Source organism: Protopterus annectens, chromosome 13.part0, assembly GCF_019279795.1.
Source record: "Protopterus annectens isolate FY-2018-M chromosome 13.part0, PAN1.0, whole genome shotgun sequence".
Lineage (NCBI taxonomy): Eukaryota > Metazoa > Chordata > Ceratodontiformes > Protopteridae > Protopterus > Protopterus annectens.
In genome coordinates this window covers 1,152,913,840-1,152,938,785 of record NC_056747.1, presented here as the reverse complement: position 1 = coordinate 1,152,938,785, position 24,946 = coordinate 1,152,913,840, and the positions used below count along the sequence as shown (strand labels likewise).

The window sequence follows — 24,946 nt, the reverse complement described above, 5'->3', positions numbered from 1 at the left end:
CTGAGAAACATGGCCACATGGTGTGCTGTATTTTGTATTATGTTACTGAGCATAGTGTAATGTATCATTTTACTCCACAGTTATCCCTGAAAAGCATGATAGCATGGTGTTGTGTATCATGTTAATGGGCAGTCATCCCTGACAAACATAGCAGCATGGTGCGATGCATCATGTTACTCAACAGTTATCCCTGAGAAGCATGGTAGCATAGAGTGATTATCATGTTACTGCACAGTCATCACTGAGAAGCATGGCAGCATGGTGTGATGTGTCGCATTACTGTGCAGTCATCCCTGAGAAGCATGGTGCAATGTAGTCATCCCTGAGTAGCACTGCAGAATGGTGCAGCATATCAAAATCATCCCTGAGAAGCATGGCATGTATCATACTGTGCAGCCATCCCTAATAAACATGGCAGCATGGTGCAATGTATCATATCATTGCACAATCATCCCTGAAAAGCATGGCTGTGTGGTGCAATGTATCATGTTACTGTGTAGTCATCCCTGAAAAGCATGGCAGCATGAGACAATGTATTTTGCTAATGCACTGCAATACTTGTGATGGAAGGGAGCAAATTTGATATTATTATTACATTTCCATGTGCTCATATTTGTAATGCATATAGTCATTAAGTGATAGACTACATTACTGCATCCTATCCTCCGTAATGTATTGCATTAGCTGCATACTTATCACTGGGATGCATATAAGCGTGGTGTGACAAACTATGTTACTACAAGCTTAACTGCAGAATGACAGAAAATACTGTAACAATGTATTATTTTATTGCATGTCCATCATTAAGATGCTTTGAAGTACAATAACAATGCTTAAATTATTACATACTCATCCTTGTGATGGGCAGTCATGTGATGCGATGTGTTTTATGCTAGTATATACTCATAGAGATCAAAAATCAGCTCTCTGGCTACAATATAATATTCAAAATATGACATGGTTCATTTCAACTGTACATCACTGCTAGTAGAATATACTGTATGCATTTAACACAAATTAGAGTTAAGTAATTACTCAATGATATACAGAAATCACAGACAGCAACTTCTTAGAATCACAGATGTGCAGCCTGATACCTCTATTGTCATCTGTCCAGCATCTTCTGGCATAGGGTTTCCATACAGGAATGCACTCTGATACGGAGTACGCTGGATAAACCGAAGCCACCGAGGCAAGTCAGGAAAATTCTGTAACTTGGGATGGAATGTCATGGGATCATCAGTGCTGAATTCTGAAGTACAAGTAAAATAAGTCTTAATTAAAATATGTTGGAATTTCTGTACAGTGCAAAGCTTTACACCAAACTAATTCTGTATAAGTCAAGCTAGCTGTCTTCTGTGATAGTTAAGTAAAGACAATCCCAGCTACACAGCCCATAAGCTGGTGTAGATTGCCAGAGTATCTGCTGATATGTTTCTACTTTGTCCAGATGAATCCCAAAATGCCAAGTACCAAAATATAAAAAATAAGGGTAAAAAGGACTGACAAACCATTCAGTAAAAACATACAAAGAAAGCCCCATGCAGGCTACAGTCTTCACTGTGTAATTCCTTAAACATCCTGTAGTTGAGGCCCATGGGATATATGTAAGGAAATACCAGTGCTTCATTACATGGCTTCTGAATGCCCACGACATTTTACTTTTTAAGTCTTTTTAGCTATATTTGGCCCAATAAAGCCAAACTCCACTAAGTGTGCACAAGCAATGTTTCAATCTTTTTCTGACATCAACAATACACCATAAGTGGATTTTGCTTCTTAAGTATAGACAAAAAATTAAAACCTAGGGATAAATGGTATACCAAATGAAAATATCACTTCGTAATTATAAAGACACATCAGAGACTGGAAAAAGTATGTTGTTGTTTAAAATTAGGGAATCAAGGAATGGAACTAGAAATTTCTGGCCACTAAAGGTATAATTATTTAAGTAATATGAAGTCAGGTCTGGAGTCCCCTCAACTGCAAGGGTTATTAACATTCACTCATCATCTGTTTTTTGATAATTTCCTTTGCTGGAAAAGCTATACCATACCACTGTTTATTGGTGGTGGTGCTGCGGTAGTGTTGTCACCTCACAGTAGGACGTTGTCCTGTTCGATTCTCAGCTAAAGCGTCTTCTGTGTGGAGACATGCATGAATGGGTGTACCTTCGTTGAAGACTGTGCGTCAGGGCTGGCAACTCGGCACGTAAAATTTTACTGCCGATCATTAGCAGACCGGAGTTCCGCTGTGGTGACCCCTAACCGGGAAAAGCCGAAAGACACAACAACCCCAATAAAAGGAGTAAATGAAAGATCCTGTGAAATAATAATCTAAGAATGGCAAAAAGTGGGACAATGACTTGGAGGTATTGCACAGTGTTGCAACAATATCTGCCACTGTGTGACAGCCATGCACTTTATCTGCTTGTTTAACTGAAGGACAAAGAGGATGAAAGTTATACGAATACACCATCAAAGCCCACGTGACCCACTATCTGGTCCATGATTAGTAGTTTAACCGATTCATAGCAGCAAGTATCGTTCATGTACTCTATACTTCTAATCTTTTTTTTTTCTCTTCATTTTAGTTGATTGGCAGTTTTGTAACCATGCTGTACTCTGCCGGGCCGTAAGTAAAAAGAATCAGTCCACTGTATGTGTTTCCAGATAAAAAAAAACACTGGACGACCAGGCTGATTGATAAAAAAGCAGCTTCTTTAATAAAACAACAGAAACAAGTAAGCGCTTTCAGGTAGAATACTTCATCAAATGTGTATGTGTTTAAGTATTACAAAAATAAGGAAACAGATTCTGTGGGTGAGGGAGAGGAAACATTGCAGATTTGCTGAACAGCAGTGTTGCTCACAAAATGGGGTTCATGTCCTAGGTACTCCTAGTACTGTAAATCTGAAGCCTGCATTGCGCAATTCTTATGTAAAAATCTGCTGTGGTGAGTTAGTTGTATACCTCTTTAATGATCAGTGTGTCCACCTGAATAACCTGCCTTATCACTTCCAGTGTGTGTGTGTGTGTGTGTGTGTGTGTGTGTGTGTGTGTGAGTGTGCACGCGCAGATATTACAGACTTACTGCTGCAGCTGAAAAATGCCAAAGCAGAACTTCAACTGGCTGAAGACTTCTCAGGCAGTATTTATTTTGTTTCTTTATTTTACTAATACTTTAACCATGCAAACCCACAAGGCACAATTGTATCTTTTCAGCAGTGTGTAATACTGGACTCATTTAATGATGTGTTTAGAGTAACACCGTAATGCAGGTGGAGACAAAAGGGATCGGACTCTAGACTACATGACGAAACCTTAGCAAATGAGCTAAGCCTCCCCTTCCTGTTTCACAGGCAGTGCACTTGTTTACTGCCTTCTAGATCACTGTCCTTCCTTACCATTTTTGTTCTGCAGTGCCTGGAATTCTCTATGGAAATCCTGGATGTCCAGTTTGTAAACATGTAGGATGCCAACATTTACTTCAATGTCCTGGTCTCCCTGGCAAACTGAGAGAAAAGCAAGAAAAGCTGTCGAAAACAATAAGAAAAAATAAGAATAAATTATTAAACTGGCAAGTTTGCACACCATAAACATAAAAATCAAGTCCTAGTTTTGAAGAGAACTATTTACTGTATATAAAGCTTTAAACACTAAACATAACAATAGTTATGTCATACGAGTATTATTTTTTAATAAGTTATTAACTTTGCTTTGCTAATAGCCTACCATTAACTACTTAGTAGGAAAACTCTCACATCATTGTTATTAATAATGAATCACACTTTGCCCTGCTGACCACAAAGTTGCCATATTTTACATCACAGTCTATTGTATTCTGATTAGTGTAATATAACAAACATACTTCAAGCATAATATGTCGATAGTTCAATGCTTCCAAATGCTTTAAGTAAAGGCATTTTTTGTAGGCAAGGCATGCTATAAATAATTTAAATAAAACATATGTAAATAACATATTATTCAGAAATTGTAATATCAACTGCACACTGATGCAGTGGTTGGCATTACTAGCTCCCAGCTACATTGCCTTTTGTGTGGAGTCTGCATGACATCCCTGTATCTTGAATGGCTTTTCACTGTAAGGTCCAGTTTCTTCCCATATCCAAAAGATGTGTGCAAGTGATATGGGGATGTTCTGATTACCCACTAGGGGGTGCATACTTTGCATAAGTGACCTGAGATGGGCAGTGGTCCCATACAGTATGGCTTTCTGCCTTACTCCCATCATTTGCAGTGATAGACACTGACTCCCCACAAGCTTTAAATGATCAGAAATGAATGAAATTCTAGCATGTCAGATGTTACTTTTAAAAGTGTACTTCAAGTGCACCATTGCCTTTAACTATAATTTTTATATTATCAAGTAGCACTACTTAAAACATCTGAAGTTTGTCAAAAGAGATGTGGACAAATAAATCAAGACAGGCAAAGTTCTGCCGAAATATTGTGTGAGTCTAGGTCAAAACCATGTGAACAAAAGTAGTGGAACAATATTTCAGCCATGAGCCATTCTGTAAGCTCTATGCAAGCTTTTGTTTCATGCAGCCCAGAAATAATTTTGAGAGGGCTTCCTTTAATGAACTCTATATTAAGCAGTACAAACTTCTCCACCATGGACTTTTGTTAATTTGTGCAGAGTATATCAGACAACTTAAAGCTGCCCACATTCAGTCTCACACTCCATATAAATTAATTAATTTAGCTCCACAGGGAATATATCCCTAACGACTCTCCACAGACTTCATTAAATGAAGTCTCCCTTGATGAAAGTCTGTGTTGAGCTGTTGAGCATTAAAGATCTGCATGAATAGTATACCACTAGCTGAAGTACTGGTGAAGAATGTGTGTGTGTGTGTGTGTGTGTGTGTGTGTGTGTGTGTGTGTGTGTGTGTGTGTGTGTGTGTGTGTGTGTGTGTGTGTGTGACAGCATATTATATAATAGGGTCTATGTCAGAAAAATGAAAGATCAATGTCTTGAATGCTCATATGAGCAAATATTCCAAAACTCGAAATTGCTAGCCTCCCACATCCCACACCCATGCTAAATATATATTCTAACTCCGAGATCGCACTACAGTGAGGAAAGGGCAAATAATCTGATCCACACTGTAGTACAAAAAAAATAGCAATATCGAGGTTTGAAATATTCGCTCATGTGAGCGCTTGATATTTCAAACATCCGTCGTTCTAAAGTAGTCCCTATATAATATATACCTTGGACTGCTGACTTTAGTCAAATTATAACCAAGTTAACAGCTTTTTGCTCAAGGTAAGTTAGTCAAAAAAATAGCTGTCAATATCTGTACAAGATCACTATAATATCATTGTTGAGGAATATGCCTTCATAAGTAATGGGCAATTTTAGAGATGGCATATTTAATTAGTGGGGGTGTAATGGGAGCAGGGGGTCTTGCCCTTCTGCAAAAATTTTCTTTTCTTTTTGCATGATCCATTGTTACTTCTCAAAGTATGCATATAATGCTGTCAATGTTTGTTTTTTTCTATTATTTTTTTGTTAACTTTTTGTAGGTTAGATGTTTTTAGGTGGACCCATAGATAGATAGATGCAGAAGCGTAGCACACTAGGTTAGTACTATGAAACAGTGCCTCACCCCCTCAGCAAAAAAAAATTAATAATGTAATAAACTGATACATGTAAGTGATCGGCATATTAAAGTTAAATATACAATATACAACCCTCCTCCCCCACCTCCTCCACTGAGAAAAAAATATGTTCCTTCTACTGGCACACCAACCAAGTGACCAGCTGCATGACACACGCTCATGCCATGGATATTCAGGTCCCGTTTCTCTGCCCTGCCCCTCCTTTAACATATTTTATTTAAAAAAAATAATTTCTTCATCTTTTAAACTGTAGCAAATAGTTGCTACAAATTATACTCTGTTTGCGCAGAGTGCTACAGTGCTCAAGTTTTAGTTAAAAAAAACAGAATTTTTTTTTTTTTACTTTTAAACTGTAGCAACTGTTGTTAATACAGTTTAGGCTACACACAGAGTGCTACTGCACTCAGGTTTGTCCACTGATGGAATACTGGCTTTTAAAAGCCGGTGTTGCATTAAAGAATGCCCCCACGCTTTATACCCGAGGCAGTTGACTATCCTAGTTAAGCTACTGGACAGATAGACAGATATGCATCTATGTCATTTGACTGAATATTCATTTGATTAAAACCCAAATGGGCAAACCCATTTGAATGAAAATTAATTTGACTGAAAGCTTATTTGATAGAAAAGTGTATGAGTCTATAGAAAGTATCTGATGGTATCATTTCTTATCATAGAAGTTATTTGGGAGGTGAGTGTAGTAGATAGTAGCATAGCTGGTTCAACCAGCACCCTGTGGACTGGTACTATGAACTAGCACACCATTGTTATAAGCTGATCACAGCCATTGGTTTATTATAGTTAGATCTACACCCCAATACCCCAGCTCTTCCATTAAAGTAGAAAAAAAACAGACATTCCTTCTACTGGCACACCAACCAGGTGGACAGATGCACGATATATCCTTCCTGTTACAGCCATTCAGTTCCTGTTTCTGTGCCCTTCCCACAACCCTCATTCATAGGTTCATAGATGTGTACTAGGCTAATGGCCCTGGAGCCTTTACAAGCCTAGCCCATAGAAGTGCCCTGGAATTGTGCCACCCGATGTTAGTTCCCAGTGCCTCTATCAAGTAGAGCCACTGGAGTGATCCCCGGGGTGAACTTTCTATTACCCATCCACTCATCAAGATTTCTCTTGAAGAGGGACAGTGAGATGCTCTACTTGACATGTATGGGAAGTCAATTCCAGAGTATGGCCAGTCTCTGGTGAGGAACCTGTCCCTCCAGCATGTTCTGTTGATTGTGGTAATGAGGTTGAGGTCTTTGGAGCATGTGGTGCGGACAGATTGGGATTTCTTTAGATGTAACATTGCTAACAGAGCTGGGTCAGACATGGCTTTGTAAGTCAAGCAAAGATCGTCTCTAATTAAGCAATATGAGACAGAGAATAGCTGGAGTATTTTGGGTCTGTCCGTGAAGGACATGTGTTTAATGCCTAGAATCCTCTTTGTGAGGTACTTCTGTGGCCTATCCAGCTATTGCAGGTGTCTAGTGAGGTACATGCCAAATGGGGTATTATACTCAATGATTGGTCTAATGAGGGAAGAGTAGAGAGAGATGATGACCTCTTTCTTCCTGGATGCAAAACCCTTGGTAATGATATGTGCCACACAGAAGGACTTTCTGACCACATTCGCAATGTGGTGGTCGAAGGAGAGGTCGCTGTCAACCTGCTTCCCCAGATCTCTTATAAAGCCTTCAGTGCTCAGTGGGCTCCCATCAATGTGGTAATTAGTGAGAACTGAGTTTTTGCCAAAGGGGATGACAACACATTTTTTGGCATTAAGCTTAAGGCCATGGTTTCGACACCAGTCATTGATCTCAGTGAGGCATTTCTGTAGGATGTATGCATCACTTTGGGAGTTAATAATGGCTCCCAGCTTGCAATCATCTGTGAACTTGGTCAGCCAGAGTCCCTCTGTGTTGGGCTGGACTTCTGAGAACTAGATGCCAACAGCAGAGGACCCAGGACTGATCCCTGTGGGACTCCACTCATGACTGGTTGACAGTCTGACTTGGAGTCTACTACTTTCACACTGTGTGTTCTATCTGTGAGCCAATTTGCAACCCACCTAGTGATATAGGGGTTGATGCCTAGTTTGGTGAGTTTATCAATAATTCCCGAGTGAGGAATGGTATCAAAGGCCTTGGCCAGATCGTGGTAGGCTGTATGCACTGCCTTACCTTCACCCACAGGCCTGATGACTGACTCAAAGAAATCAACCAGGTTGAGCAGGCATGATCTCCCTTTCACAAAGCCATATTGCATGGGGTCTAGAGTTTGGAGATTTCCAATATCTTTGTTAATCAGGTCCATGATGATGCACTCCATAGCTTTACATATCAGACTCATCAGGCTAAGGAGGAAATAATTCCCAGGGTCTGTAGTTGCTTCCCCTTTATGGAGAGGGATGACTATAGCAGTGCGCCATTCGATAGGGACAAAGCCTGAGGTGAGGCTGTGACTGAACAAGGCACACAGATGTGGTGCCAGTTCGCTTTGTAGTTCATGTAGAACACAGCTAGGGATATTATTGGGTCCCATGGAAGCTGTATTCTTGGCCTTGGACAATGCAGCTTTAACCTGTGCTGCAGTACTGCTGGCATTCTTCCGGTATTGTGATTGGTCCTTTGGGGGGAGAGAGGGGTAAATCTGGCACTGAATCTGTCGGCCAGTATGTTGGCAATATCTGTTGGCTCAGTATAGGCAGTACCATTGTGCAGTAACTCAGTGCAAATCTGGGTATTGCCGTGGAGGTTCTTGATATAACTATAGAAGGCTTTGTGATTGTTTTTAGTGTCTGCCGCAATTCTGCCTTCATATCTGGCTTTAGAGGATTTGATGAGGGATCTCAACTTTTTGTTGAGGCTAATAAGGGAGTTTTTCCAGTCTTGGGACTTCACCTTTTTCTGCAACAGTTTCTTCCTTTTGTTGTAGAGTTTATTAATGGCAGGGGACCACCAGATTGGCTTCCTTTTTTTGGAGGAGAGCGTCTTGTGGCATGGGTGCTGTGAAGTTACTGTTCAGCTCTACTGAATTCTCCAATTATAGGCCAATAGCTATACTCTCTCCGCTTGCAAAGATTATGGAAAAATGTATTCATAGACAACTCATGCACCACCTAATCCAGAATCACCTTATGGCAGACACTCAGCATGGCTTCCGTCCTCATCACAGCACTACTTCAGCCCTCCTAGCCTTTACCAACACCATAAACCATAATCGCAACAATAATTATATATCCTCAGCCCTCTTCTTGGATCTTTCCAAGACATTCGCTATGGTTGATCACCAACTTTTAATCCACACCCTGCAAACATTCTGTCTAGATACTAGAGCCCTTCAATGGTTTCAATCCTACCTGAATGGTCGACAGCAGGCTGTCCTCTGGCAGAACAAACTCTCTAACCTTCTACCTAACACCCTTGGAGTACCACAAGGCTCTATACTAGGGCCCTTGCTGTTCTCCATCTTCATTAACGACCTTTATACTGTCATCCCAAAAGTCAGCTGTATCCAATATGCTGATGACTCTACTCTGATTTGCTCAGCCACATCTCCAGTAGAGTTATGGTCAGCTACCCAGACCACCTTTAATATGATAGAAAGCTAGCTTTCTGAACATCGTCTAATCCTAAATCCCAAAAAAACTAAAATTCTGTTATTTTCACCAACACGTAGGGCTACTGCTTTCACCTTTACTATAAAATCAAATGATGGCACAATAATCTCCCCTGACCCCTCTACAAAACTATTAGGTGTCATCATAGACAATAATCTAAAATTTGACCTACATGTTAACCAAGCTATCAAAACCATCAATAAAAAACTAGGGTCACTTTACAGAATAAAAGCCTTCCTAACCCCTCCAGCTAAAATTGCCATAGCTCGCTCTCACCTTCTTTCAACCCTTCTGTATGCATCCCCTCTACTCTCGAATTTAAACAAGACTGTCCTTAACAAACTCTCAATTTGCTACAACCACATTGCCAGGTTTGCCACTGGGCTGCCTTTTAGGACACATCATTGCATCAATCTAAATCAGCTTGGGTGGCTTGAACTACCCAGCCTAATTCAGTATAACCAACTGATTATGGCCTATAAAATCCTCTATAATCCGGACAATACTCTTGCACTTAAAAATATTATCACCCCCTATAACAATCCTAGACCACTTCAATCCTCTAACAAACTACTAATTCAGACTAGCAAAATTAATAACACAGCCAGTGATTCTCTCTTTGCAAACTCTGTAAGTAGATCCTGGAACTCTCTTCCAGCTGATATTACCTTACTTTCCACCTTAGGTCAATTTAACACTAGACTCAAACAACATTTGTCACTTAACTGGCTATGTCAATGTATCAAGCCAGGCTAACTCGAATGTGTAAAAATCTGTTAACCAGTTTACTGTGTAATTTAATTTAATCCTGACTTGTACTCAGGACTAACTGTAACCTGTGGAACTTGTTTAACTTGCTTACCTATGTAATCTCCATAAATAGTCTGTTTGTAATATGTAATGCTGGTATTATGTAATGCTGTATCTGCTTACCCTTGGAGCTTTTCTCCCCGGGCCTCCGCTGAAAATGGACATGCATCCAGTCGGACTATCCCGGTCAAAAAATATAAAATAAATAAAAAATAAAGTTAGCCACCTCACTTTTTAGTAGCACAAAGTCAGCTTTGGAGAAGTTTTTCAAGGTGGTTACCTTTGTGGGGGTGTGTGTGGGTGAGATGTGGATTTCCATGGTGATTAGTTTATGGTCAGATCTGACCAGGAATGGCTTGACTACTGGTGAAGAGCAATGGACGCCCATGTTAGTAATAACCAGGTCAAGGATGTTGCTTCCTCTAGTGGGGATCAGAATGAGCTGGTCCAGGGCATTTGAATTGAATTCCTAGAAGCGTTGAGCCAGTGCATTGGTGCTTGAGTAGTTTTCCCAGTTGATAGAGAGGTAGTTTAAGTCTCCTAGTATGAGAGTGTTTGGTTGGACCTTGATAGATTCCAAGGTGCTTAGGAACATGGAGTGAGAGTCTAGGGACATGGTTGGGGACCTATAGCAGGCTATGACCTGGATCGCCATTTTACCCAATGTTAGATGTACCTAAGTATCTCAGATGCGTTATGTTGGGCTACTAGTCTTGAGGTGTGCATATCATTTATGAATAAGGAGACACCACCACCTTTGGAGCTATGGTCTATGTTTTGGTGCCAAAAGGTGTGGAATGAGTTATAGCCTGGTAGCACAGGGGTGCTTTCTGCTGCTTTAAACCAGCTCTCAATTACAGCACAAATGTCAATGTTCTCCATTTTAAGGAGTGCTTCAAACGAGTGCATCTTGAGATTTAGACTTCTAGCACTGAGCAGCATGACCCTCAGATTGCATTTATTTATAGCTGTTACAGGGGTAATTCGGTCTTTGGAACACCGCCTAAAAAAGGCACTATAAGGCTGGCAAGAGCCTTAGCCAGTACCCAAAAGCCCAGGGGTGACAGATGCAGGCCATCTCTGGCAAAGCATTGAGGTTTGTCAATCATGTCATCCCAAGCAGACAGATACTGGATCCCCTTAGAATGACACCAGAAACTTAGCCAATTGCTATAGTCAATCATTTTTTGTTTGTACTGCGATATCATTCTGGGTGATGGTAGGATACTGCTCAGGGCTAGGTTCATATCTGCCTGGGCCACATAATCTGAGAGCTCCACCATATCTCTTTTCATGTAGTCCAGGGAGGTGCATCTCAGGTCATTCACACCCACATGGACAATGACAGACTCATACTTGTACTTGTTGTGGAGTGACCTGAGTGCATGTGTTATGTGTCGGATTCTGGCACCTGATAGACAGCTGACTGTTACCGTCTCCTTGTTCAACCTAGTGAGTGGGACATCTGTGTGCCTCACTATTGAGTCACCTAAGATTAGTGCATTGGGCAAGGTGTTTAGCCTTAGGGGCTTAAGTTGAGGGGCACACTGTGGAGGTGAGGTATGTGTCCTGTGGTTTGTGCTGTGTTGTGGTGGTTGAGTGTGTTTCTGTCTTGGAGGTCTCTGCTGTTTGGGTAAATTTCTATTGAGGGCCTCCACGAAGGTGGTTGTGTGGTTAGTGTTTTTATGTGAGAGATGTGATGGTGGGTGTTCTGGAGGGCTATGTGTTCCCTGTGGTGTGGTGCAGGTGTTCATCTTCTCCTCTTGACCAGCTAGTCTTGTCTTGGCTAGTGAGTGCATAGCTTCCAGTTTGGTGATATAAGTGCATCTCTCACAAGTCTGAGTGTTGGGAGGTAAGAGAAGAGGGTTGTCTGTGTACATGAGGCAGTTGCTACACTGCCTCAGAATGCCCAAGTGCACTAGGTTAATAGGAGAAAGCACACAGAACTGCCCTTTAATCATGCCAGAATGGGTGGTCATAACTACTAATTACTGGAGCTATTTCCATGAAGAAAAACTAGTACTGGTGGCACTTAGATGTGTAACAATAATTGCTACAAAAACCTGTTGAAGTGCAAAGCAATTAAGCTATCTGAAGTGCAAGAGAGAAAGAACTAGCAAGATTCAAAGGAAAAAATGAAGAGCAGACTTTCTGGCACCAGTAATAGTTTGCCTCAGCTCGGCGCCGCTAAGTGGAGTTTAAACAAGCGTAAACCCGCGCAAACGTGGGCTTTTAAACCAGAAAGTTGAAAGGGATGTAAAAGCTTCCCAAATGGCCACAAACTACAATTTCTGGGCCAGAAACCACTCCTCTTGTGCTAGATAGGCTACCTAGTGCTTACCACTCCCACTGATAAGCTAGGAGGCTTCCCTCCAACACAGAAAGGCTTGGGGGGGCTCAAAAGCTTACAAACAGTCCTGGATACAGCAATTCTATATCTAGACTAGACTAGTTACAGCAAAGGCAGGAAACAAATGCAAACGCTGGCTTTTTATCCAGAAAGTTGAAAGGGATGGAAAAACTGCCCAGACGGCCAATAAACTACATTTCTGGGCCAGAAACCACTCCTCTTGTGGTATATAGGCTACCTACTGATTACCACTCCCACTGATAAGCTAGAAGGCTTCCCTCCAACACAGAAAGGCTTGGGGGGGGGGGCTGAGAAGCTTACAAACAGTCCTGGATGCAGCAAATCTGTATCGGGACTAGACTAGTTACAGGAAAGGCAGGAAACAAGCTTAGAACTTTTTTTTAACAGAAAAGCAGCTAAAACAGCAGTAGCACACTTGAGTGTGTAGCAATATTAAAGCAAATACAGTTTAGATAAATGCAATTAAATTAAAAACAACTAAAAACAAATGCAGAATGCAGTAAATTAGGAAAAAATCAAAATGGAGGCACTTAGAGTATCTCTTTCTCCTTCCCGATGCTCTTGCAGTCTGCAGGACACCAAAACTGGATCCACGGAGCTTAAACAAGAGCAAACCCGCGCAAACGTGGGCTTTTAAACCAGAAAGTTGAAAGGAATGAAAAAGCTTCCCAAACGGCCACAAACTACAATTTCTGGGCCAGAAACCACTCCTCTTGTGCTAGATAGGCTACCTAGTGCTTACCACTCCCACTGATAAGCTAGAAGGCTTCCCTCCAACACAGAAAGGCTTGGGGGGGGGGGCTGAGAAGCTTACAAACAGTCCTGGATACAGCAAATCTGTATCGGGACTAGACTAGTTACAGGAAAGGCAGGAAACAAGCTTAGAACTTTTTTTTTAACAGAAAAGCAGCTAAAACAGCAGTAAAACAATTCAAATGCAGTGCAAGCTAGCACACTTGAGTGTGTAGCAATATTAAAGCAAATACAGTTTAAATAAATGCAATTAAATTAAAAACAACTAAAAACAAATGCAGAAAGCAGTAAATTAGGAAAAAATCAAATTGGAGGCACTTGGAGTATCTCTTTCTCCTTCCTGATGCTCTTGCAGTCTGCAGGACACCAAAACTGGATCCACGGAGCTTAAACAAGAGCAAACCCGCGCAAACGTGGGCTTTTAAACCAGAAAGTTAAAAGGGATGGAAAAACTGCCAAATGGCCAGTAAACTACAATATCTGGGCCAGAAACCACTCCCCTTCTGACAGATAGACTACCTAGGGATTACCACTCTCACTGATAAGTTAAAAAGCTTCCCTCCAACACAGAAAGGCTTGGGGGGCTCAGAAGCTTACAAACAGTCCCGGATACAGCAAATCTGTATCGGGATTTGACTAGTTACAGGAAAGGTGGGAAACAAGCCCAAATGTGGGCTTTTAAACCAGAAAGTTGAAAGGGATAGAAAAACTGCCTAAACAGCCGATAAACTACAATTTCTGGACCAGAAACCACTCCTCTTGTGGCAGATAGACTACCTAGTGCTTACCACTCCCACTGATAAGCTAGAAGGCTTCCCTCCAACACAGAAAGGCTTGGGAGGCTCAGAAGCTTATAAACAGTCCTGGATACAGCAACTCTGTACCTGGACTAGACTAGTTGCAGGAAAGGCGGGAAACAAGTGCAAACATGGGCTTTTAAACCAACTTATTTCATTTTAAAATTTTTTCTTTTAAACTGTAGCTACAGTTTATACCCTGCCTGAATGGAGCACTATAGCACTCAGGTTTTATTTAAAAAAAAAAACTGTAGCAAGCAGTTGCTACAGTTTAGACCACACTTGGAGTGCTACAGCATTCAGATTTGACTGCAGATCAGGATCAGCTGATCACTCCCCCAACACTTTGTACCTGGAGCAGTTGCCCCTACTCCCCACTATAGCTAAGCTGCTGGTAGCAGAGTATGTGTAGATTGCAACTGTCAGTTTGATGTTGTACACCAAATATGTATATGACTGTGTGTTCACTCCAGCACTGATTCACTATGGGCTTTTTTCTCTACAGTTGTGAGACCAAGGAATTAGTATATGTAAGTAAAACGGGTGTGGGGGGCAAACAGGGGTGCTTGCCCCCTACAAAAACATTTCATGGTATATTTATTGTGAAGAGGGTTTTCTTTAAAATGAGTTTTCAATCAAATGAGTTCAACCATTTTTGTTTCAATCTAATGAACATTAATTCAAATGACAGACACATATATACATATACATACATACACACACATATACACATAAGCTGTAATGTTGTGAGGTATGTCAAAGTGATATAAAACTGATGTGAAATGCTGGAAATAATGTTGCTGTAAAAAGTGTCATTGTAAGTAAAATTGTTCTTTAAAATCATGATATACATATTATTTCTTTAAGGCAGACAGATACAACCTGTATAAGTTAGAGACAGTTCTCACAGGAATTTAATGAAGTCAATTATCCTTTTTAGTGGTATATAAAAAGGTGGGTTATAGTCCTGCTAGTGACAGAAATTAGCCTCTCGTGGAAGGGGATTGCATGTGTCTAGGGTGAAGAACCAGAATAAATACAATACTTTGAAGACGTTCAGGCATCTTCCTGCAAGGAATCTAGTATGGGGAAAGCACATTTGGACTGTACTGGTACCTGCGTGAGAGATTGCATTATTGTTGTTACGGAACTTAGAACAGAGCAGCTACTTCTCATCACTTCATTTCTGTCCATGTTTGTAGCAGCATTTTTTGGCTGCAGTTAATAAACAACATTGTTTTTAAGGACCAATGGACTGTGCTGTACTTATCTATACCAAAATACATATGGTTGACAACAACTCTTCTTTTACACTAACCACTCTTTTGATTAGTGGGTTTGGACTGTCTGAGTCTTTAATATTATCAGTAAGTTCTTCCTAAAAACATAACAGAGAGAGAGAAAGGCAGAGAAACAATATGGTGTAAGCAAACTGAAAGTCTATGTTTTTTGACTGAATGGATCCAACTTTTTATTTTATTTTTATTTTATTTTACATTTGTTGACTGGGCTAGTCTAACTGGATATATGTTCATTTTCAGTAGAGGCCCGGGGAGAAAAGCTCCACTACAGCATTATACACATAGACACAGATCTGAAAGCAAACGAAATAAAAGAATAATATTTAAAAACTAGTTAATCATAGATACTACTTTAAGTAGATAACCTAAGAGGAAACAGAATGACTTGAATATGTAAGTACATATAGGTTACATATGAGAAACTTAGACAACAATAGAAAGAAACATATATACATGTATAAATTAATCATATTAGAAAAACATAAATGTAAAATGTAAATGTAAAAATATATATATATATATATATATATATATATTTTAAATCAGAGAATGAATGTTATGAAACTTAGTTTAAAGCTGCTAAAAAGAGGAAACGTGGATGTTCATTTGCACTGATGTTAATATGTTTGTATTCTTTGGGGTCTGACTAATATATATCAAGGATAATTTGTGCTGTCATTTGTTAAAGTTGTAAGAGAGGTTGAAACGTACGAGCAGGATATAGATAGTCTTACTTCTATACAAAGCGCTGGTGCTGGAACCAGAGTTCCTAATCATGGAGGGCTTCTCAACTGCTCGGGAGCTGCCCCTTGGTATAAGCCCCAGATAGATGTGGGAATGCTCACAAGGCTCTAGCTGGGTTCCATAAGGCAAATATTTGTGGTACTAGATGGCAGGCTCACCTCATGACAACCACAAGATAAGAAAAGGAAAACTCTGTCTGTTCTGTGTACATAACAGCCGCTCAAACTCCTCAGCCTTGTGGGAGGAAAGTTTGATAAGTTACCACTGTGACTTTGCAGTTATATTTGAAGACTTCAATGCTTACATGAGAAATGATGGTAAAACCTGGGAGTTTATGAATGGGAGGAACTGTTTGCCTCATGTGAACATGAACAGCAAGCTATCATGAAACTAGTGAGCTAGAAAAGGACTGTGCATAATGGATACCATGTTCAAACCCAAAGCTGCTCTGAAGTGCACTTAGTACCAGAACACCTTGAGACAAAGGAAAATGATCAGCTTTGTAGTTACATTAACAAAGCTGAGGACATATGTCCTGGTCACCTGATTCAAAAGAGGTGCTGTGTTGCCAACCATTCACCAATGGTGGTGAACTGGGTCAAAACAATTAGGGTGGTAACTTGACAGAGCCAATATGCCCAAAGGGTACCCTAAGAATGCCTAGAATATGTATTTGCTTGGGATAAGTTCAACTCTCACCACCACAACGTTTTCTCCTACATACAGGAAGAGGAAGGGAATTTAGAATCTAAATGGATCTTATTCAAGGCTTCAGTATTTGAGACATCTGCAAGAAGCTAAGTCATAAAGATGATTGGAACCTGTCATGGTCACAAACTATGTTAAAGAAAATACCTTCCATGCATTGATAACAAGAGTTCACCAGATATGACTGACAGCAAAAGGTGAGGAAGACAGCAGCTGTGCCAGTCATGGACTAGACTAAACTTGTGGCCTGAGTCATGACTAAAAATGACCCATGGACCAGTGCACTCACTCACTTAACAAATGATAAATAAACAAATAAGGTGCGCAAACTGTTCTCAACAGGGATGACGAAACAACAGTCTATACTCTGAACAATACTGGCATATGGAAGGAACATTGACATAAATGTTCTGTTTCAGGCAGCAGTGCAGACACCTCTGATAGTACCTGGGTCCTTTCCATAAATTAGGTTACTGCTGCAGTTAATTAAACAGTTCCATGATGACAAAGATCCAAGTAGAAATATTAAAGGCAGTGGAGATTATTGGGATTTTTAAATTTATTTTATTTCACATTTGTTTACCGGGAAAATCTGACTGGGCATAAATCTCATTTTCAGCACAGGCCTAGAGAGAAAAGCTCCAACATACATAGTTCAATTAATAAACTCCATAATATCACATGAAGTGCAGTAACAAACAGTAGAATTAACTTATAGGATAAATAAAGTCAGATCAGAAAATCATACAGTGAATATTATAGCAATAACCCACGCCTGGGTGTGGGTAATGCTAAATTTACCCACGGTTGGCGTGGTTTGGTCCCGAGGCGGCCCGAGGACCAAACAAAGCCTACCGTGGATAAATTTAGCATTACCCACACCCAGAAGTGGGTTATTGCTATTATACCATGGCATTATTTAAGAAAAGAAACTGTTACTTTTCTTAAATAATGGCATAATATAATGCCTGTTTACTGCCCTTCCGCAGATGTCTGGCATCCGGCAGTTCTGATGTACTGCGCGCCTGCGCAGTACATCAGAGTTGTATAAAGTAACGGAGAAAGCAAGATCTCCGTTGCTTTTCAGTCTCGCTATGTTAAATGAGTTTAACATAGCGAGACAGTTTAAAATAAGCAACGGACATCTCCGTTGCTTATTTTAAAACTGTCTCGCTATGTTAAACTCATTTAACATAGCGAGACACTAAAAAAAGCAACGGAGATCTTGCTTTCTCCGTTGCTTTTTTTTTTAAACACTGCCTCGCTATGTTAAACCCATTTAACATAGCGAGACAGTGTTTAAAAAAAACGAGTTATACTAATGGAAAAAAGTCCGGGCGACCGGACCTTTTTCCATTAGTATAACTCGATTTACAACGGGCACGCTGGCCAATCAGCGTGCACGTTTTGGGGGGATCATGGTATAATAAACAACAATCATAGGATACTGAGCACCTACTAAAGTACAATCAATAGTGATAACAGACGGTAAAGAAGTTAAGCATTTTAAAAATAGGCAAAAGACTAAAAGAAAGGAAAGATATTTTGCAGTTGGGGAGATTAGGAAATGGAGTTAAAGTAGGGAGCTATCAGAGAAGTAACTAGTGCTTTGGCTAATAAGAGAAGGGAGGAGAGGAAAGGAAAAAAGGAAAAGCAAGGAAAAGAGAAGGAATGAGGGAGGGAGGGAAGGAAGGAGTAACAAGTAGTGTCAGCCTGGTGTAAGACATATACAGAGCCAGGAGTTAAAAAGTCCCTTTAGAGATTGTTTGAATATCTGACTACGTGGCATTGCTCTAATGTCTGTATGAATACTGTTCCAGACATTAGCTAGAGTAGGAATATAAACAGTGACCAATAGATTTTCTCTGTTCATGGATTTCAAGGAGGTGTTTCTCAGATGAGTGAAGAGTGCGATTGGGAAGGTAATGGTTAAGAATGGTGCTGGTTGTGGGCAGGATGAGGATTTATATACCATTTTCTGAGTATTTCAGTTGATCATCTATTGTGACACCAAGTAACTGTGTGAGGTACAAATTCAATTTCAGTATTGTTGAGAGAGGATATTTTGAAGATGCCTTTTATGTGTGTTTGGGATTTGGGGAGAAATAACAGCAGTTTTTTTTTTTTTTTTTTTTTTTTTTGGATTTAGGGAAAGCTGATTATCAGTGAGCCAATTTTCAATAGAGTTAAAAGCATGCTGAGTGATAGATTGCAACTGGGAAGTACTATTAGATGAGCAAATGACAATGGAGTCTTCTGCATACTGCATAGGTATAGCTTGTTGGGAGGATGTATGTAAATCATTTATAAATATGTTAAAAAGGAAAGGACTAAGTATGGACCTTGTGAGACTCCTGTATTTTGTTGTTGTTGTGTCTTTCGGCTTTTCCCAGTTAGGGGTCGCCACAGCGGAACTCCGGTCCGCTAATGATTGGCAGTAGATTTTTACGTGCTGGCTTGCCGGGCCTAATGCACAACCTTCAACGAAGGAACACCCATTCACGCATGTCGCCACACAGAAGACGCTCTAACTGAGAATCGAACGGGCAACGTCTAACTGTGAGGCGACAACGCTACCGCAGCACCACCATAACTAGGAGAAAAGATGAGCAGGTAGAGAACAATTTAATTAATTGTAGCCAGTTAGGTAGGTAGTTGGAGAACTAAGTGACTGTTGTACTGGAAAAGCCTAAAGCAGACATTTTTGAGAGTATTTTGGAATGTGAGGCTATATCGAAAGCTTTAGAGATCTAAAATGAGGGAAGAAGCTAAACTGCTGTTATTGCTGGCTTTAATTATGTGGTCCAAAAAGCCAACAAGGGCAGCTGTTGTGTTTTGATCAGGGTAGAAAACTTGTTGGGTAGAGGTTAATAGATTTTCTTGGAGTAAATATTGTATGTTGTGGTTGACATGCCTTTTCAATTTTACAGTGAAGGTGGGATCAGTACCTCAGAATTTCCAAACTGAGGTGCTGATCTACATTTTAAAAGGGGACACATAAAGATGTATTCCACTTTTAAGGGATCATGCTGCTAAGCATCTCTGGAAAGGTTGATGCCAGGGAACTGGAAACGAGACTGACAGCTGAGGCTCTGATTCTGTAGGAGTAGTGTGGGTTCTATCCTGGCCATGGAACAGTGGATCAGCTTTTTGCCTGCACAGATACTGGAAGCAATCATGAAAGTCTGTTAGCATGATCTATGTGTGTTTGTTAGATATGCAAAAGACCTATGACCATGTACCCTGGAATGTACTGTAACAGGTACCAAACAGCACAGAGTGTCATGGTTACTGCTTCCTGCCATTCCATCCTTGCATTTCCGAAGCAGACATTTTACAAACATTTTTACCATTAAGTGAAATACATTCAAGGTGGGCACAGGATTCTACTAACAGTGTAGCTTGTCTCCCCTCCTGTCCATAGTTTTTATAGCCAGGATTTCAAGTTACATTTGAGGATCAGATAGTACTCAGCTTGGGGACATGAAAGGTTGATTTTTTTTTTTTTTTTGCAGTCTGTGATCTCTGGCATATACTAGAACATTTACCTATTGAGTATGAAGAGGTTGTGATGAATATCAGCACTTCTACCAGAGGTCAAATTTCTCTCCTGAAAAAAGATATGAGTGCTGTCTGCAAGTTAAATTGAAGTAGCTACGACCTGTTGGGGGAATTTAACTATCTTGGTGTATTGTTCTCAGCTGATGGTTGAAGACATCAAGAAACTGACCAGTGGCTCTAAGTAGTGGTTGCAGTACTGCAAGTACTGTGCCTGACCATGGAGCTGAAGACAAAGTGGAGTTACAGGACAAAGCTATCAATTTATTGGTCAATCTATCTTTTCACCTTTACCTATGGTTATGAGCAGGGGTGGTCTTAGACCAGTTGGGCCTATTTGGCCCAATAAGGCCCTTCTCCTTCTGAGTCCCCATACTAGGCTATGACAGTGACATTATATCTTATATGGCCCAGAAATCTGCCTAAAAGATGATATTGTAAAGAGCAAAGCATTTTCCTACTGGTAGTATTTCCTCTGTAGTGATTACATCTCTCGTTAGTGGAAGAGACAATATTTACTGTTATACACTAATAACAAATCCAGTATTATTGGTAACTACAGGTTCAAGCCTTTTGTGTGGCTCACAGTGTCAGCTGCTCACACTCCCATAGTAGCAAGTTGCTGTTGCTGAGTGCTTAACTGGATTTCCGACCTAAAACTGGGTCAGATTAACTATCTGGTTTTGTGAACCACTCTAGTTACTGACCCAGATGATAATAAGAAGAGACAGCTTGAAAACTGGTAAAGAGGTATTATGTTTGCTTTTACTTCTCTTGCTGACATGAGATTTATGATTTGTTGTTAAAGAACACAGCTACAAGAAATAAATGTGGAATGGTAGTCACAGAGAGTATTAGAACAAACACTGTAAGCATTAACAAAAATTATCACACAGAAATGCTTGCAGCAGTCACAAATATGAACCAGATAATTTCAGAGGTGTAAAACATGAGGTGTTTATGTCTGCTCAGTGGTGGGAGGCAGAGGTTGGCAGAAAATGATTCAATGGCCGAAAGTAGAGAAACAGTAATGGAAACAGCTCGTCTCATAAATATAATACAAGAGTATAGTGGTGCCGCAGCAGCGTTGTCGCCTCACAGTAAGACGTTGTCCTGTTCAATTCCCAGTTAGAGCGTCTTCTGTGTGCAGACATGCGTGAATGGGCGTGTCTTCGTTGAAGGTTGTGCGTCAGGGCTGGCAACTCGGCACTTAAAAATCCACTGCCGATCATTAGCGGACCGGAGTTCCGCTGTGGCGACCCCTAACCAGGAAAAGCCGAAAGACACAACAACATCACAGTTTCTGAGTCACATGTGAAATAGTAGGTCAAGGAGAAACTTAAAGCTAGGAAATAGCTGCACTGGACCTGGGAGGCATTTTAATGGGAAATTTTATTATAGAAATCTGAACAAACTGTCAGGTTTTGCATGCTCTCTCTACACCCCTGTGGGTTTCCTTAAAGCATTATGATTTTCTCCCACCTGCCAAAGCATGACACTTACTGACTAGTCTAAATTATACCTTTATGTAATCTTTACAGCTGCCATTGTGACTTGGGATATGGCTGAAAAATATTTGCATGTGTTAGTTCACTGACCCAACTGAATCAATTTTCAGAAATAGCTGTCAGTAAGGTGATGTCTAAACAATGCTGTTTTTACAGAGAGGCTTGAGATTATTATAATTGTTATTGTTGAGCATTCTCAGAGAGTTGATCATTTGGATGTGGTTTTGTGGAAGTACAGTGAATAGGTATGCGGATTAACTGAGTAAGAAACTTAAAACATTTAGATCAAGTGCAGGAGATGACTGGAAGCCCATGAACAAAGAAAGGGATAATATGGAGGTTAGGATTATTCATACTCTTTCTGGCCTCCTAGTTTCCCACAACCATTAAGTGCAGCCCTTTCATTGGTCCAGCCATTAAGTGCAGCCCCTTCATTTGTCCAGTACTTCACGGTATTCATGGACTGTCATAATACCATGTAGTATGTTTCTATGGAGAAAATAACTTACAGAAAACAAAGTATTTACAGTATGGACAACTCTTGGGCATGGGATGTGAAGGAGAGTAAAACATGAGTTAAATGAAGGAAAAAGGGAAAAGAAGGAGTCAGAAAAAAGAAGAACTATTAATAAAAAAGAAGTGTGAGGGGGGAAAAGATAAGGGGGGAGTGTGCAGCTATTTCATACCCAAGTTCAGGAGATCCAGGGAATATTACAGCAGTTTGGGGGCATATTTAGATCAAGCCAGGTTGCACCCACCTGATAAAGCACCATGTAGAAACAGGGCCTCATTGACCAATCCAACAGGCCTCTTATAGTGTGTGTGAGTGAGTGAGTTAAGCAGACCTGGAGAGAGTAATTGTAGGAGATGTTGGATCTGGGGGTTATCCAGGAGTTCAGTAGATTGCTTCTCTTTTAGCATATCTTATGACAAAATATAAGCTAACTAATAAAAGTTTTTTTTTAATTCACATTAATAACATATAGCCCTAATACTTAATTTGAAACACTTTTAAGTCTTGGAAGCCAGCAAGTGAAGGGAGGGTTGGAGTGGTAGACAGGAGCATCAGTTAAGGGACCCTACTACAATGGTCCAAATTAGGCCCTGCAACCGCTAGGGCCAGCCATTATTATGAGCTTTGAGTAGTATCCAAAAAAATGTGACTGTGGATATAACCAGCAGGAACTTGTTGATTACAAGATTTGTTATGCTTACCCTCCATGACAGAATGAGAAGCTAACCAGTCTGGGAGGATCTTAGACTACAGATACTGCTCCTGTGGGTTCAGAGGAGTCAGTTAAGACGATTTGGACATGTAATGAAAATGTCTTCCTGAGTGCCTCCAGTGGGGACATAACAGGCCTAGCCTATTAGAAAATGCTTGTTTATCAACTTGCCCAAGGACAATAGATAGATTTTGTTACCTTGACATCTGGCTAGCCAATTCTTTCAGCTTCCAACATCACAGTAAAGACACCAAACCCAAAATAGAGACTTTTCTTCTAGGCCAGAAAAAACTTGTATTTTCTCATTCCTTCATGATGAGCTGTCAAAGGTTCTCCCTCCGAACCACCTGATCTCCACTGTCTTTAGCATTTCTAGCTGGATCTTTTCTATACCAGCTATGTTGTCAGTGTGGAACTGTTTAACTGCAGCAGTTACAGAAATAAGAAGACCATGAAGAGTGGCTTTAGGGTGTCTTCAGACAGTTTCTGGCAGACAATCCTGCGATTTAAAGACAGGCCAAGACGTTGAGCAGCATGTTGATACAGCACTAAAATTTCTGCATCACAGTTCCAGCATAAGGGGTTCAGTCCTAACCTCCTGGCTGGAATCATAACACCACTACCAGATACATCTGCCTCCTTTAGGAGCCGTTTTATTGCAGTTAGAAAAAGGACCCCGTACAGTTTCTACGGCATCTTAAAAGAATGTGACTTCCCTCCAAACCACCTGTAACAATAGTTGGAGACTTATATTCTCCTCACCACTAACGGAACACCACTGAGGTGCCTTAAATAAATCAAAATGATTAACTGTACAACTATTTTTAGCTGCAGTACTATATAAACTACGTAATCTTAAGTCACTCCCCTTCTTTGTCAGCAGATCTACTACAAGGACCATAAAGTACAATTGTGTAAGTAAACTTACCATGTTTGAATAATCACTGCTGCAGTAGCCTTAGTTATATGGGTTACATCCCAAAGATATAACAGCTGGCCAGCTTCCAAAAAGTACAGTTTTGTACCTACCATAAATGTAGATGTTCGAGTGCTAATACAGCTGCAGTAATCACATATGGGTTCTCTGCCGTCAGGCGGTCCCTCGGTCGGCCGAATTCCAAAGTCTAGGTCCGGCGTCGGTTGTTGTCACTTTCTTTCCTGACGTCAGTGAGGCAGGGGTATATAAGACACAGCCGACACCATTTTCTTCAGTCTTTCTTGCCCCAGATGTCAGGTGCCCCCAGAAGGAAGGCAATACATAAATTATATTTATATACATGAAATGCAATATAATCAAAAAACAGTAGTTGCAAGCAAATATACCATAGAAGGATAACCCCATCAGGTTGTATGAAGAGGGGTTAGACCCTAGGCCTTTACCCAGAGGGGAAGGAGGGAGGGAAACCTGTACTGCAGCTGTATTAGCACTCGAACATCTACATTTATGGTAGGTACAAAACTGTACTATGTTCATCGTGCATACAGCTGCAGTAATCACATATGGGTAGAATCCCAAAGCTACGCTCAGGGTGGTAGGCACTAGGTGGAACTGGGATGAGCCAGAATGCCCTGCAACACAGCAGTGGCAAAGCCTGCTCTAGTTTTGGAATATAAAGGCAGGTGGTAGTGTTTTGTGAAGGTATGCACAGAACTCCAAGTGGCTGCTTCCAAAATATCTTTGGTAGGAACTCCTCTGAGGAAGGCTGTAGAGGTAGCTGTGGCCCTGGTGGAGTGGGATCTGATGCCTGTAGGGACAGATTTTCCATGATAGGAGTAACAAAACCGTATGCAGTGGCCTATCCATTTTGAAATTGTCTGTTTGGTAACTGGCTTCCCTTGGGCTCCTACAGCATAGGACACAAAGAGTTGCTCTGATTTCCTGAAAGGCTTTGTT

At 40.6% G+C, this 24,946-nt stretch overlaps 1 protein-coding gene across 1 annotated transcript in view; it reads right to left on the bottom strand.

Moving 5' to 3' along the window:
- Positions 1 to 24,946, bottom strand: part of SGCA (sarcoglycan alpha) — a 358,162-nt gene that overhangs the window by 270,449 nt on the left and 62,767 nt on the right. The window contains exons 2-3 of the mRNA XM_044055148.1: positions 3,407 to 3,535; positions 1,098 to 1,252 (exon numbers count right to left, since the gene is read on the bottom strand). Coding sequence (XP_043911083.1) covers positions 1,098 to 1,252; positions 3,407 to 3,535 — 284 coding nt within the window. The remainder of the gene's footprint in view (positions 1 to 1,097; positions 1,253 to 3,406; positions 3,536 to 24,946) is intronic.